Below are 13,684 nucleotides of genomic sequence, written 5' to 3'. Positions count from 1 at the left end.
AAGCAATCAAGCATGCAGAGCTACCTAGAGGCCGAGTGATCTTGGTTCATTTCGCACCGGTCACCGCTTTTACGTTTACTGCCGATGTAAACAGTATTCTAGAGCAGAAGCACGAGCTCTTGATCAACGACTATCAAGTGATCGGTTAGTGCTACACGTAACCTGATTTTGTTTAAGAAAATAAGTTCGATACATCGGCTGATCAGCACCGGCTGCACAAACTCCACGGCAGCTGCGGCTTGAGTCAACAAGTAGCAGCAACATTAAGGTTAAAATTATTTTTTTATTGAATCAACCAGTGCATTTGCGATTAGATTGCTTTAAAAAGATTTCATTTTCACCTCTAAACTAACACATCACAATAGCACTATTTAACATTGTCCTTTACTTATAAATCAGAACCGACCACAATCAGGAACAAAACATCCAACCCAATCACAGCCCTATTTGTGTATTAAGTTATTACAAATCGAACGATCGATGAGGTGGGGACCTCAACGTCTCAACTGGCGTCAGCTGAACCGTGAAAGGTCACAAACCTATTGAAGAAAACGGAAGCCTTTCGTCTTGTTCGAGCGCCGTGCGAGGCGATCGCGATCGCCGACACGCATCAAACAACGATCGATGAACACACTTGTGCCGGGGGTTCATGCAACAATAACAGCTGGTGCGATGGTGTTCATTTGCAAAAATCGCATCAATTATCGTTGCTACTGCTGCTGCTGCTGTTCGGTTGCCGTTCTGCCATGAAACAATCATGCCGGCGAGCTTCTGTCGTTTGACCAATGTTTACATCATGCCAATGTATTTTGAGAAGATAGCAAAAAACAATCCACTTTATCATCTAGTAAGAACGCCGTACATTGTTGAGTTTGTGTGTGCTTGGTTTTTATTGTTTTTCATCCTACTGCTGCTGCTGCTGCTGCGTATTTGTGCCGGCTGGAACAATTCAACAGTTGGTTCGTAAATCTTGCTGCAGTTGTTTATGCATGGGTATTTTTCAAATTTTGTGAATTTCTACGCAAAATAAGATGGAAATACGGTAGGTTTTCGCTATCAAGGAAGTACTGGTAACCTCCAACAAGCATTCCATTCCTTTCAATCAAACCGTTTACGGTTGGCGCTGAATTAGAATTGACCATGAATGAACGCCGCTGGAAGGAATTGTAATAAATGCAGCACTAATTGAGAATTGAGAACATTATAACGATGACGACGACGGGGCATCAATCATTTTGAGCATGAGTTTGAATGTTTAATACATAGGCTGTAGATGCTATGTTCTAGCCATATTCTAATTGGATCGTGGTACGTTCAACCGAAAAAAAAAACCGGCAAAAATGAATCTCATACTTCACACAATTAACACCAAGGTAGGCAAATTGGAGTTTATTATTCATCTTTCTCGGTAGGTATGGCAAAAAAAATCTGCAGTATTTTAACAATGCTGGCAGAAGTCGAATTGCTAAGGTGAACAGGTAGGTGCGCTCTTCAAGTTAGCTACTCATGCAAGAGGTTTAGAATGGTGCTTGAGAAAAAAACGCGCGATTTGAATATGCGTTTCTGATGCTGTTGTGCAGTATGGACGGGTGAGCAGCAGCACTCGCATAGCTCTCGCATGGGAAGGTCACATACCGAGAGCATGCATGCTAATGAGTAAGAACGGTCGCTTTCGATGCGGCCAACCTGACCGTAGGTTATTAACCATCAAGTGTTTGGAGGCCGTCTCAGCCATGTGCATGTAGCATATGCGTGTGCGAAATGGCCACACGACAATAACGATCAAGTATGGGAGCATTTATGTGAGCTGTAATTACTGGAAGAATTATATAAGCTGCTCATGGGCCACCATGTTCGGGATCCGCCACAAGGGTTAGTAGTGATTTCTCAAATTGACTTTTCAATCATCGTACTTGAAAGCTTGATTTGTGTGCGTGTTCTGATTAGTGGAGTGGAAGCAGATTGCTCCCTGTGGATTGAATGTCCCATGTTATAATTCTAGCAGCTTAAGTGCGCACCTCACAATGTACGGCATTATCTCAATGCGCATCATCATATCTAATCACTCACCCGAACAACGCTTTAGTCGCTCTGTCTATCACAAAAGCCACAAGAAAGCTGATACGTTAAGATAAATCTGTTTATCAAGCTTCTATTGCAACGCATTTCCAGCGTTCATTCTGCAGTAAACAACAACCCACCGGCATGAAGTAGGCACCAACATTATCAACATGCCTGACCGCAATTTAACGCCATGCCGTCTTGCTAGTGTAGTTTTAATTGAATAAATATAGGTCACAAATAAAACACGACGTGTCATCAATTGACCCGGCTGACATTTTCAATTGATTCAACATTGCTTTCTCAACGATTCACTCACACCAACTCTCTCTCCCTCACTCTCCCTTTCGAACTCGAGTTGGGTTTGGGGTGCGTGTGTAATTGAATCATCATCTGCGACGATTGTCCCACCCAAATGAGTTGCAATTAAAATTTAAATGCTCAGCCTATCAAAAGCCTCTCAGATATGAAGGCAATGAATTGTTTCGTACTCATTTGTGGTGTGTATTTGAAAGGTTGGAAATTAAACTCATTTTATTGAAAAGTTTTTATATTGTCAACTAAACTTTATCATAATTTTATGGACTTATTAAGATATATAATATATTTATAAAGAAATATTTATATAACAACTTAGAAGTTTCTCTAAATTTTATAAACATGAAAAGTTCAAGAAGAAATTTGTAGAAATAGAGAAAAAAGGTAAAGTGCAATGAGAGGACATACAAGGCAAGAAAAATTGACAGTCCCTGGGGAAAGAGAAAAAAATGGGCAAATAAGTCATTTAAAAAATATGGAAAGGGGAGCTTACTCTTTATTCGAATCATTAGAAATAGTCATCCACTTATTCGATCTCGATCTGGAACAAGCCCTGGCCACTTTTGGAAAGGTCGATAATTTTTGGTGACTAATTCCTAATTTAACTCCACCATGAACAATAGAGTCTAAGGAGACTGATCCAGGTTTGGGAATTTAGAAGACCTTTTTCCGGGAACTCGACAGGAAGGGGATTTCAATCGATTGCAGTTCGATTTAATTTCAAGGTGTTCAAGGAACACTGCGCCACATTAATGTTCCTATACAGTTGTCCGGCGCGAATCACTTTTATACTTGATTCACATCACTATCACTTGTTTAATTCACTTTCTAGCTTTTGCTTTCGGGTCTAATGTTTGTTTTGATATGTTAAGCAAGGTGCGAGTTATAGAAAAAAAAACAAAATTTTTAGAAGAGTTGGAACCAAATCGATTAAGACATCAAAAAATTTAATCTACCACATTTGATAATTAATAATTATGAGTTAAATAATTAAAATATTTATGAGTTAAATACTTAAACTAGGTAAAACGGGACTGCCTGGTGATGCAACAACGGCACCGGTCTTCACACGGCAAAACCGCGGTTCAAATCCTATTGGGCCGTAACCCTGTTGTAAGGACTGACTATCTAACTACGTGGTATCAATAAGTATAGTAAGCCAGATATGGCAGGCATGACCTAACAGGTCGTTAAGCCAAAGAAGAAGAAGGAGAAGAGAACCCAAAGCGCGAAGAGTATGGATAAAAACATTTTGATTGACCATCCATCTACAGGTAAAATGAAGTAAACAAAGCCACAGATAGCAAGCCGAATCTTCTTGAGGTTGAGAGAGACCCTCTATTAATATTAGTTTACAGATGAGAGATCTGTAGTTAGCTTTATTGCTTGTTTAAAGCTGCCTGAACTTCCCTTCAGTTTCCCTCAGCACATAGGAAGCTAAAAAAAAATATGTTTGCGAAAGTATAACTCTTCATTTATGTTTTCGTGTTACGATTAAGCTCAAAACAAAAAGAAATTGATTTTTGGTTTAATTTAAACGTCATATTCTTTATTGTTTTTAAAACAAATAATTTGCATGTACATTAGTGGCCTGGGCTAATAGTTTTCTTTTGCACTTTCTTGACAACCCACTATCCGGACTCTTGTACTGTCTTTCCATTTTGAAGGCTCACAGTACTCACAGGCTTGCTGCATCGTATGAATATGGATGCGCTGATGAGCGTCCTCGCAGGAAAAATCAAACAAGCGCTAAACTTTTAAACTTCCCGCATAACTTTGCTTTCGGGCTGATGCGACAGAATCGTTGCATTTTTTTTCTTTTTCTGTCCAAACCGTGCTTGTACATTCTACACCGGACACTGCGGACAGGCGGTGTAACAAATGCTCAGTTTCCGGATGAGTTTCACTTCCCCTGGCACGGACCGGCCGAGAAACAGGCATGATCAAACAGATGAAACGGAGCTGCAACAAGTAACAAGAATTGGTGCAGCTCCCGGTTTGGGGGCTTGGAGGTGGATGTCGGTAACGCTCCTTACTTCCCATTATCATCAGCATTAGCGAGTCTCTTTCATAGTGCACGCTCTCGTCGACGAATGCAACTGGTGGGCATACGACGACGACGACGACGACCATGGTGTGCCACTGAACGACAATCTCTTGTGCCACCAGTTTCGTATCCCTCACGGGCACGGACAGGGGGGAAGATGGCAAAGGACAAGCGAACTTACTGCAACCGAACCGAACCATTCCGGGCATTTTCTGTGGGCGAGCAACTGTAGCGTGGGACAACGTCAGCCCACTGACATTAGCCCGGAAATAGTAAACAGTGGTAGTAGTACGCACAGACACACACACACACAAGGAGGAATGCACTTTCACTCCCACCGTGGCGTTGGATGCCTTCCCGGGGATACACGAAAGCCGCTAGATTTATTCGGTAAATATGCTGTTCAGGGCGGACGTGACAGCACCGGCAGGATCCCGTGCTGCCCGCCCGACCGTTGGAAGCTCATTTTTCTTCCATCCAACGAGCGTTCCGCAGCGACGGCTATTTGCTATTCAGTTGATGTTTTCAGCTTACCAGTAGTCTCAATCGGTACCGCCGAGACCAGTCAAGCTGCACCATCGCTGAAGCAGCAGTCCTGTTGCGCTTTCCAGAGATGGGTTTTTTCGTTGTTGTTCTTCGCTTGTTTTTCCCCGTCGGATTCGTTCGGCGTTCCAGATCCGTAAGCAACTGGTGCCTCTTAGCGTGAAAAGTGGACGTTTTTAAGTTTGCTTTATCCTTTAAGAAGAGGAATAAATACTGGATTCAATAGCGAGTGGCTTACTGGTGGTCTGTTTCAATTAACCGGTAGTGTAGATATTTGTGGATTGCATGCTTTCGGTATCCGATTTACGGTCACTTCATACCATGGACGGTACTAGTTGTAATTTTTACTTTAAAGGATCATTATCCTGCTTTATTTTATTCGCAAGGAATCTTTAACCAATTCAATGGCATAGATAATGGCAACTTTATTACTTTAACGATGAAAGAGAAGAATAATCCTCACGTATTCTAGTTTCCGAAAAACTTTTAGTTCATAGACAACGGCTTAAAACAAAAACCCCTGGAAAGAACTAAAAGAAAGACAACAGAAAGATCTGTTTTTGTCCTTTATTTCAAATCATCCACGGCTTATGCATAAGCACGATGCAAATAGATTCTCCTCTATTATTTTCAATTGTTGCTCTCCTGCTCCCCTGTTGTTTTGGGTTTGCATTTAATCCTTAGCTAATCCGACGACGGTGAACATTCACTGAGCATCGTGCCAATAAACGAAAGTGCAAATTGCAACACACCAAAAAATGACCCCATTTCATTGCACTCTCTCCACACACACACACAATCACACACAGAATCATAACCGCCTAACCCGCTGTCTTTTCTGAACACTAGACTCCCCAAGTTGGCATTTCCTTGGCTGACAATGAATATGACCTCACTTTAATATGCATCCAGCAAACCGCTAACCAGTGTTGCTCCAGTGTACCTCTACGATGCCAAATATGCTCCACCAACAACACAAATATAACGACGTAGCCATACACATACTCCTCACACAAACAAACAAAACCATGCTGAAGGTACGGAAAATCTAATTTAAATTCATAACGAATTTTCAACCTCACCTCACCGTGGTCTTCCGTTAGACAATTTCGACTATTTTTCGACTGCGAAAATCCCATTCACGGTTGGGAAATGGTAGCGCACGGTTGTGGTAGAATATTTGGCCTGATGGTTTGCAAACATCTACCAAGCACAGCAAAGGTTAGAGTATAAAGGCAGGAGATAGAAGTGCGGGACCTAAAACAAAATCGAATGGATAAAAGAAAGCTGTGAAACGGAGCTACATTAATGTACCAGCAAGCTAGCTCGGGACGAAGCAACACTCTGACCAGCGCAACAAGCCAACGGACGGATTTGCATTGCAGTAGAACGTGCAAGTACGAGCTCAACGGTTTGTTTGCATCCGGACATAGGGCGATGCTGAGCGCTGTTTCGAAAAAACGCTTGCAAAACGATTGCATACCGTCAGGCGCACTTCGCCGGTGAAGATGTAGTCGAAAGATGGTTCGCTCAGCCCAACAACGCACAACACATTTCCGCTTCAAATTGTCTTTTCCGGTCGTGTGGTTCCGGTTACGGGTTTGTTCCGTTCCCTGGGTCTGGTGCTGGTACGAAGCTGGCCGATGGTGCTACGCCGGTCGTACGTTATGAGCTTGTTACCGTGCGAAAGGGCGCGGGCCAAACAAAACGAAGACGAAGCGTAAGTCGAGCAGAGAAAACGGAATTAGGAAAGCGCTGGAAATTAGACTCGCACACCACCGTCTGTGTATGAGTGTTGTTTTATGGCTGTGTTTTTCAGCTAGAATTCTTTACTGTGTATATGGAGGTGGTATGTGAGAATGTTTGGTATGTGTAGAGTTTGATTAGGTGCCCGCAATAAAAATGGCAAAAAATGGTTTCATCTTTATTAACTTTTAGACATTTACATTTTAAATAACTTGTTTGTTGGTAACCAACTTACTGCTCACATTAAAAGTTTTTTTTTATTATAAGAGGGTTGATTAATTTGATTTGAAGTTACTCTTAGGATTTCTATCAAGGATTAAGGGTTGAACAATTGTTTTTAGCCCAACGAATCAAATATTATTAGCATTAGAATAAGCATATCACCAACAGTGATTCTGCTATTTTTTGTGGCGCTTTTAAGTACAATAAAACAGCTTCGTTGTTGGTGGCGCGCAGGAATGACGCCGTAAAATTGTATTATAAATGAAATACTGATTATGTGCGTGGTGACGCGAGGACCGACCGATCAGAACTAACCGTTTTATTTAATTCTGCTTTTCCTCCTTCTCCTCGGACGTCACAATGTTTGACATTTGGGGTGTAGGACTCTGATAAGAGCGATGGGTGCGTTGAGCCTAACTTTAGGCGCCTACCCTAACCTATTTAGGAATCCAACATCCTGCCACCTAAAATTTATTAAATTTTATCTTCCGTTGGATCTGATCTATCAATCTCGGGAATCAAACAGATTTTTGCTATGGGTCGAGTTACTTCATTTCCCTTGATAGTCTTGGCAGATATTACTCGAATAATATTGTCCCTTCCGGGGTGGATCTTCGTGATTCGCGCCAATGGCCATCTAGAAGGTTGAACGTTGTCTTCATGAATGATGATCAGTTGACCTACTCTTACTTGCTCTTTTCCCTTAGTTAACCATTTACTACGAGCTTGCAATTTTTGCAAGTATTCCGTGCGCCATCTTTTCCAGAACCGCTGGAGTTGCTGCTGAATAATCTGCCAGTGCGTAAGACGGTTGATTGGAATCTGCGTCAGGTTGATTGAAGGAAGCAATTGTAGATTTTCACCAGTCAAGAAGTGTCCCGGTGTTAACGCTGTCAAATCACTGGGATCCTCGGACATTGGAGTGATAGGACGAGAGTTGAGACATCCTTCGATCTCCGCCAGTATCGTCGTCATGTCCTCGAAAGTAAAAGATGAAGAGCCCATGGTGCGCAGGAGATGATGTTTGGCCGATTTCACGGCAGACTCCCAGAGTCCACCAAAATGCGGCGCGCGTGGCGGAATGAAGTTCCAGTTGATACCGCGCTCCAGGGTCCAGGCATTGACCTTGCCTTGATAATCTTCGGAATGAAGAAGTTGGTAGAGTTTGTTCAGCTCGTTGGCAGCTCCCTTGAAGGTTGTCCCATTATCCGAATACAGCTCTGAGATTACTCCACGACGAGCGATGAACCTTCTAAGGGCTGCCAAGAATGCTTCTGTTGTTAGGCTCGACACAAGTTCGATGTGAACAGCCTTTGTCGTGAAACAAACGAAGATTGCCACAAAGGCTTTGGTGGAAGTAGCACGGCGGTGTGTACCCTTCACGTACACAGGACCGCAGTAGTCGATGCCACTTACAGAGAATGGCCTGGCAGCAATCACCCTCGGTGGAGGTAGATCTGCCATCATTGACGAAAGCATTTTGGGTTTGGCGCGGAAACAAGTCAGACAGTTGTGATAAATTCGCTTTACAAGATTTCTGCCACCAATGATCCAGTACCGCTGACGGATAGTGTTGAGCATGAGTTGAGGTCCAGCGTGTAAGAGTTGGAGATGGTAGAAGTTGGCTAACAGTACTGAATACGGATGCTTGCTCGGAAGAATTATCGGATGCTTTTGATGTTCCGGCTGGGCTGAGTAGGTTAAGCGACCTCCGACACGAATTATTCCGTCACTTCCCCATTGTGGGTTGAACCATTTCATTGGTGACGATGATGCTACTGGATTTCCTGCCTTTAATGCCGTTATTTCCGGATTGAAGTGCGTGGCTTGTACCAGCCGACACAACGCAATATCTGCTTCTCTAATGCTCTGACTACAGAGCACTCTGGTTGGAGACATTTTCTTTTGCAAGATTTTGAAGTATTGTATCCAATACCCAACCATTCGGCGAAGTTTTGTTATTGATGAGTAGCGAAGAAATATATCTTGAAGTGGGGATTCGATGGCAACATGAGACAGTACAGGTTGTGTTCGTTTTTCTTGTTCAGCTATAACATTCTGGTTTGCTGCAATGGTTTGTGGCCAGAATTGTTCAGGAAGAGATAGCCAGCTTGGACCCTGCCACCATTTCGTCTCATGTAGAAGCTCGGAACCGAGGCAACCGCGAGAAACCAAATCTGCAGGATTGTCACATCCAGGAACGTGTCGCCAATGAAAACCCTTTGTAGTGTGTTGAATTTGAGAAACGCGATTCGCGACAAACGTCTTCCAGTACTGTGGTGGAGATTGCAGCCAATGGTAAACTATCATAGAGTCTGTCCAAAACATGACGTTTGATATGGATGGAATTGCTTCTCTTATCTTTGCATAAAGATCGCTACCTAGCTTTGCTGCACACAACTCTAATTGTGCGATTGTTCTTTTTTGACTTATGGGAGCAATTTTAGATTTAGACACCAATAAGCGAGTAGTCACGTTGCATACCTCGTTGTCATCGCGGACATAGCAGCAGGCACCGTACCCTTTCTCAGATGCGTCACAAAACACATGCAGTTGTACACCTTGAATGGATCTATGAATAACTGCTCGTGGAATTTGAAGATCACGAAGAGGCTTAAGATGATTTTGGAAATGAAGCCATGTGTTTTGCAGATGTAACGGAAGTTCATCATCCCAATTCCAACACTTTGGATCAAGTTTCTTCAATTCCCAGATTTGCTGCATGATTTGTTTGGCTAACGCCTTAACAGGGTCTATAATGCCTAAAGGATCGTATATTTTGGCAATATAAGAAAGAACAGTTCTGCTGGATAGCTTCTGAGAATTATCAGGATCGATTATCTTGATGGTGAGCGTGTCTGGATTTGGCCGCCAAATAAGACCAAGTGTTGATACATGTGCATTCGAATCATCATCAGGAAGAGTTGCAATTTGAGCTCTGTTGAGTTCAACCAATGAATCTGGATTGTTGGAAGTCCATTTCCGGAGAGGAAAACCTCCCTTTGCTAGCAATCGAGTTGCTTCGGAGTACAACTGTTTGATATCATCGATTGAATCAGCTCCCGAGACAAAATCGTCTACGTAAAAATCATCTCGCTTTTTGGCTGCATTCGGAAATTCGTCACCATGGTCACAAATGATTTGCTTTAATGTCCTGATCGCTAGAAATGGTGCCGATGCTGTCCCGTATGTGACTGTGTTTAGCTGATACTCTTGGATGGGCTGATCAGAAGATTCTCTCCACAAGATTCTTTGCAACGATCGGTCTTCAGGATGGATCAATACCTGCCTATACATTTTTTCTACATCTGCGGTGGCTGCAATCAGATAGGTTCGAAAACGTAACAAAATGTATAAAGAATCTTGTTGAATATTTGGCCCACTCATTAGAACGTCATTGAGAGAGTATCCTGAAGTAGTTTTGGCGGATGCATCAAAAACCACCCTGCATTTTGTTGTTGTACTTTCGGCCTTAAACACAGGGTGATGCGGGATATAATACGCTAGCGTTGATGATTCAGTTTCATGTTTCACAGGACTCATGTGACCTAGATGTTCGTATTCTTTCATAAATTGGACATAAGCAGCGCGAGTGTCTGGTTCACGTTGTAATCTACGCTCTAATGCCAAGAACCGACGATTTGCCATGATTTTTGAGTCTCCTATTGCCTTTATCAGATCTACTTTTATCGGCAACCGGACGATGTATCTGCCTTGCTCATCGCGGCTTGTGCTGTCTTGATACATGGTTTCACAGCATGTTTCTTCTTCAGTCCAATTTGCATCGTTCGATGAAAGTTCTTCGGTATCGAAGAATCGTTGCATTAATTCATCGATAGGTGTTATTGAGACAGCGCTGATTATTGGTGTATGGGCTTGTGATGCTACCACCTTGCCACTTACTAACCAACCGAGTTCAGATTCTTGTAGTGCTGGTAATCCATTATTGATCTTTAGGCGTCCCCCTTTGATGATTTCAGCAAAATGTTCTGCTCCCAAGATGATATCGATTTTTGCTGAACAATAGAATAGAGGATCAGCTAGTGTTATGCATGAAGGCATTTGATCAGTATGGATAGAAATGTTTTGACAAGGCAAATCTGCAGCAGGTTTCTTTAGTACTAGCAGTTCTGTTTTTGTTTTGTAATTGGAGCAGCGGGAATGTATGGTTGTTACTAGTTTATTGCGAACGTGGCTGTCGATGTTACCGCCGATTCCAATTATAGGAATTTCTACAGATGTCTTTTCCAATCGTAGTACTTGAGCTAATCTGTTTGATATAAAGTTCGACTGTGATCCGCTATCAAGAAGTGCACGAGCAGGGTGTTTCTTTCCCGTTTTATCTTCAATCAAAACTATAGCTGTTGCGAGCAAGATCGTTGGCTGTGTTGTTGTGTTTTGCATGCTAACGGTCGATGGGTTGTTGTTGTTGTTAGTATGTGCTCTGTGCAACAATGTGTGATGTCTATTCTTGCATATGCGGCATGTAAATTTGGACTTGCATTTATTTACGTTATGGTTTTTGCCAAAACAATTGTTGCACCGTGATAGCTGACGAATTCGGGAAATTCTGTCATCGATTGTCAGAGCGAGAAATTGTGGACACTTGGAAATGTAATGCAATTCCGAACAAATGTCGCACCTAGCAGACATGTCAGATGATGAAACTGGTGGGCTTGATGATGGTACCGCAATGTGAGCACGAGTGTCTTTGTTGTGTTTTGAACTTGATTCTGCATTGCATCTTTCTAGCACTTCACACTGGGTTTTTAAGAAATTGATCGTTTCATCAAGATCGGGAAACTCTCCTTGATATAATGTTCTTTCCCAAAGTTTCCGTGTGTCGGGGTCAAATCGAGAAGTCAACAAATAGTTGATGATTAATTTGCTTAAACCATCTGCTGGCTGGTCCATATTCTTCAACCCGTTCAAGTAGTGTGTACATGTTTTGAGAAGTAGTCTCAGTTCCTTTGACGATTCGCTACGAGCGTGCGGCATGTTTAACAGCCCCTTGATATGTTCATCAACAATCACACGCGGGTTATTGAATCTGGTTTCTACGAATTGCCAAGCTTGATCGAACGTTATGCTTGTCATTAAGTTGGCGTTCAACGTTCCTGCTGCGGAACCTACTAACGCTTTGTCCAGATGGTAAATTTTGACTGCATCACTATCGCTGCTCTTTTTGATGATATCCAAAAACATGGCTTTGAATTTTGGCCAATTTGCATACGTTCCATCAAATGTTGGTAGAGATGCCGGCAATGCATGTTGTTGTACTATAATTGGTGCTTGCTGTACCTGAACCGGTTCTATCACAAACTTTTCTTCCTTAATACACAGTTTCTCGATTGTGTTTGTGAGTTTCCGATAAATACCATGGTACTCACGTTCGCGAGCCAAGTCTTCTTGTGTACATGTACCCTCGCTAAATAGCATTTCTTGGAAGTCCTGGTACCTTGTAGCCATCGCTTCCGTACGCCGTTTGACCGCAGGAATGATAGAGGAAGAAGGATCACTTTGTAAATCAGCCAATTCTTCCTGCAACTGCTCCACAATCAAGCTAAGCCGCATCCGTATTAAGTCTTTCGGTGCATTACTCATTTCAACCTCGAACGATTCATCGGAACTCGGCACCTCCTTCTGCGTTGCAGCCTGCGGGGACCGTTCTACAGGCATCGTGCTCATATTCTGTTCTGACTTGATTCCAATACCCTATACTTTGTTTGTCAACGACTCACCGACCGAGGGGATTTCGACGTGACGATTTACCGCTACTCCGTGATGAACAGGAACAAACAGGAACGATCAGGAATGGACAGGAGCCACACACACGAACAGGAACACACAGGAACAATCTCGAACGAACAGGAGCCACGCACACGAACGCCCGCGAATGAACAGGAACACGCACGACTACGGAGAAATACAACCGCACACCAACACGTACGAACAGGAATGCAGGTCACAAGATGAGTCAATGTTCAAACACTACAGCACAGAATTTAATGTTCACTAATGTGTGTTGGATAAATGTTATGCACTTCGTATTAACACGAATTAACAAGTTCAGTTCGTCTTATAGAAACGTATACGAAAACGTATATACGTATAGAAAAGGTTTGTGAAAGTTGATGTACACTTAGACACTCACGCTTAGGGCCATTCCTCGAACTGATGCGCATTCAAGGATTGTGTGAGTTTGTTAAGCACTCACACACAATGGGACACACTAAACGGATTTGATCGCGATGATCGTGCACACACGCACGCACTCCTTGAATTGATACGCCTTCAAGGCTGTGTAAGCTGATACGCACTTACACTTGCACACGCAAAGTTCAGTAAAATTTCACTTAGGATCGTGTAAGCTGATACGCACTTACATACGCGAACGTAGAACAGTAGGCACTGTTTCCGATCCGGCTCGAAGGACCAAAATGGTGGCGCGCAGGAATGACGCCGTAAAATTGTATTATAAATGAAATACTGATTATGTGCGTGGTGACGCGAGGACCGACCGATCAGAACTAACCGTTTTATTTAATTCTGCTTTTCCTCCTTCTCCTCGGACGTCACAATGTTTGACATTTGGGGTGTAGGACTCTGATAAGAGCGATGGGTGCGTTGAGCCTAACTTTAGGCGCCTACCCTAACCTATTTAGGAATCCAACAGTTGTAAATGTGCGTATTGTCACATTCATCAGTCCGTAATCATTAAATAATAAATAAATAAAACAGCTTCGT

General features: G+C 42.7%; 1 protein-coding gene across 3 annotated transcripts; it reads right to left on the bottom strand.

Moving 5' to 3' along the window:
• Positions 1–7,215: 7,215 nt before the first annotated feature.
• Positions 7,216–13,605, bottom strand: LOC118509627. 3 transcript variants are annotated; one of them, XM_036050502.1, is made up of 2 exons: positions 7,628–13,605; positions 7,216–7,574 (listed from the first exon to the last, which is right to left on the bottom strand). In XM_036050502.1, exons 1-2 carry the CDS (start codon positions 12,623–12,625, stop codon positions 7,488–7,490), a joined length of 5,085 nt encoding a protein of 1,694 aa, XP_035906395.1. In that variant the 5' UTR covers positions 12,626–13,605; the 3' UTR covers positions 7,216–7,487. The 3 variants fall into 3 exon arrangements, with proteins under 3 accessions (XP_035906395.1, XP_035906396.1, XP_035906397.1); XM_036050503.1 differs by having other exon boundaries at positions 7,216–12,408; positions 12,679–13,605; XM_036050504.1 differs by having other exon boundaries at positions 7,216–10,254; positions 12,679–13,605.
• Between the last annotated feature and the right edge of the window lie 79 nt (positions 13,606–13,684).

This window comes from Anopheles stephensi, chromosome 3, assembly GCF_013141755.1.
Source record: "Anopheles stephensi strain Indian chromosome 3, UCI_ANSTEP_V1.0, whole genome shotgun sequence".
In the NCBI taxonomy this organism is placed as follows: domain Eukaryota; kingdom Metazoa; phylum Arthropoda; class Insecta; order Diptera; family Culicidae; genus Anopheles; species Anopheles stephensi.
Note: the sequence above shows the minus strand (reverse complement) of the source record. Positions and strands in the feature narration are given on the sequence as shown.

Bases quoted from the DNA above. Each gene is read 5' to 3' on its own strand.
- LOC118509627 (XM_036050502.1), bottom strand. From the start codon at position 12,625: ATGAGCACGATGCCTGTAGAACGGTCCCCGCAGGCTGCAACGCAGAAG. The intron at 7,575-7,627 runs GTAAGAGTAGGT...TCAACCTTCTAG, and splicing joins TAACTAAGGGAAAAGAGCAA to ATGGCCATTGGCGCGAATCA.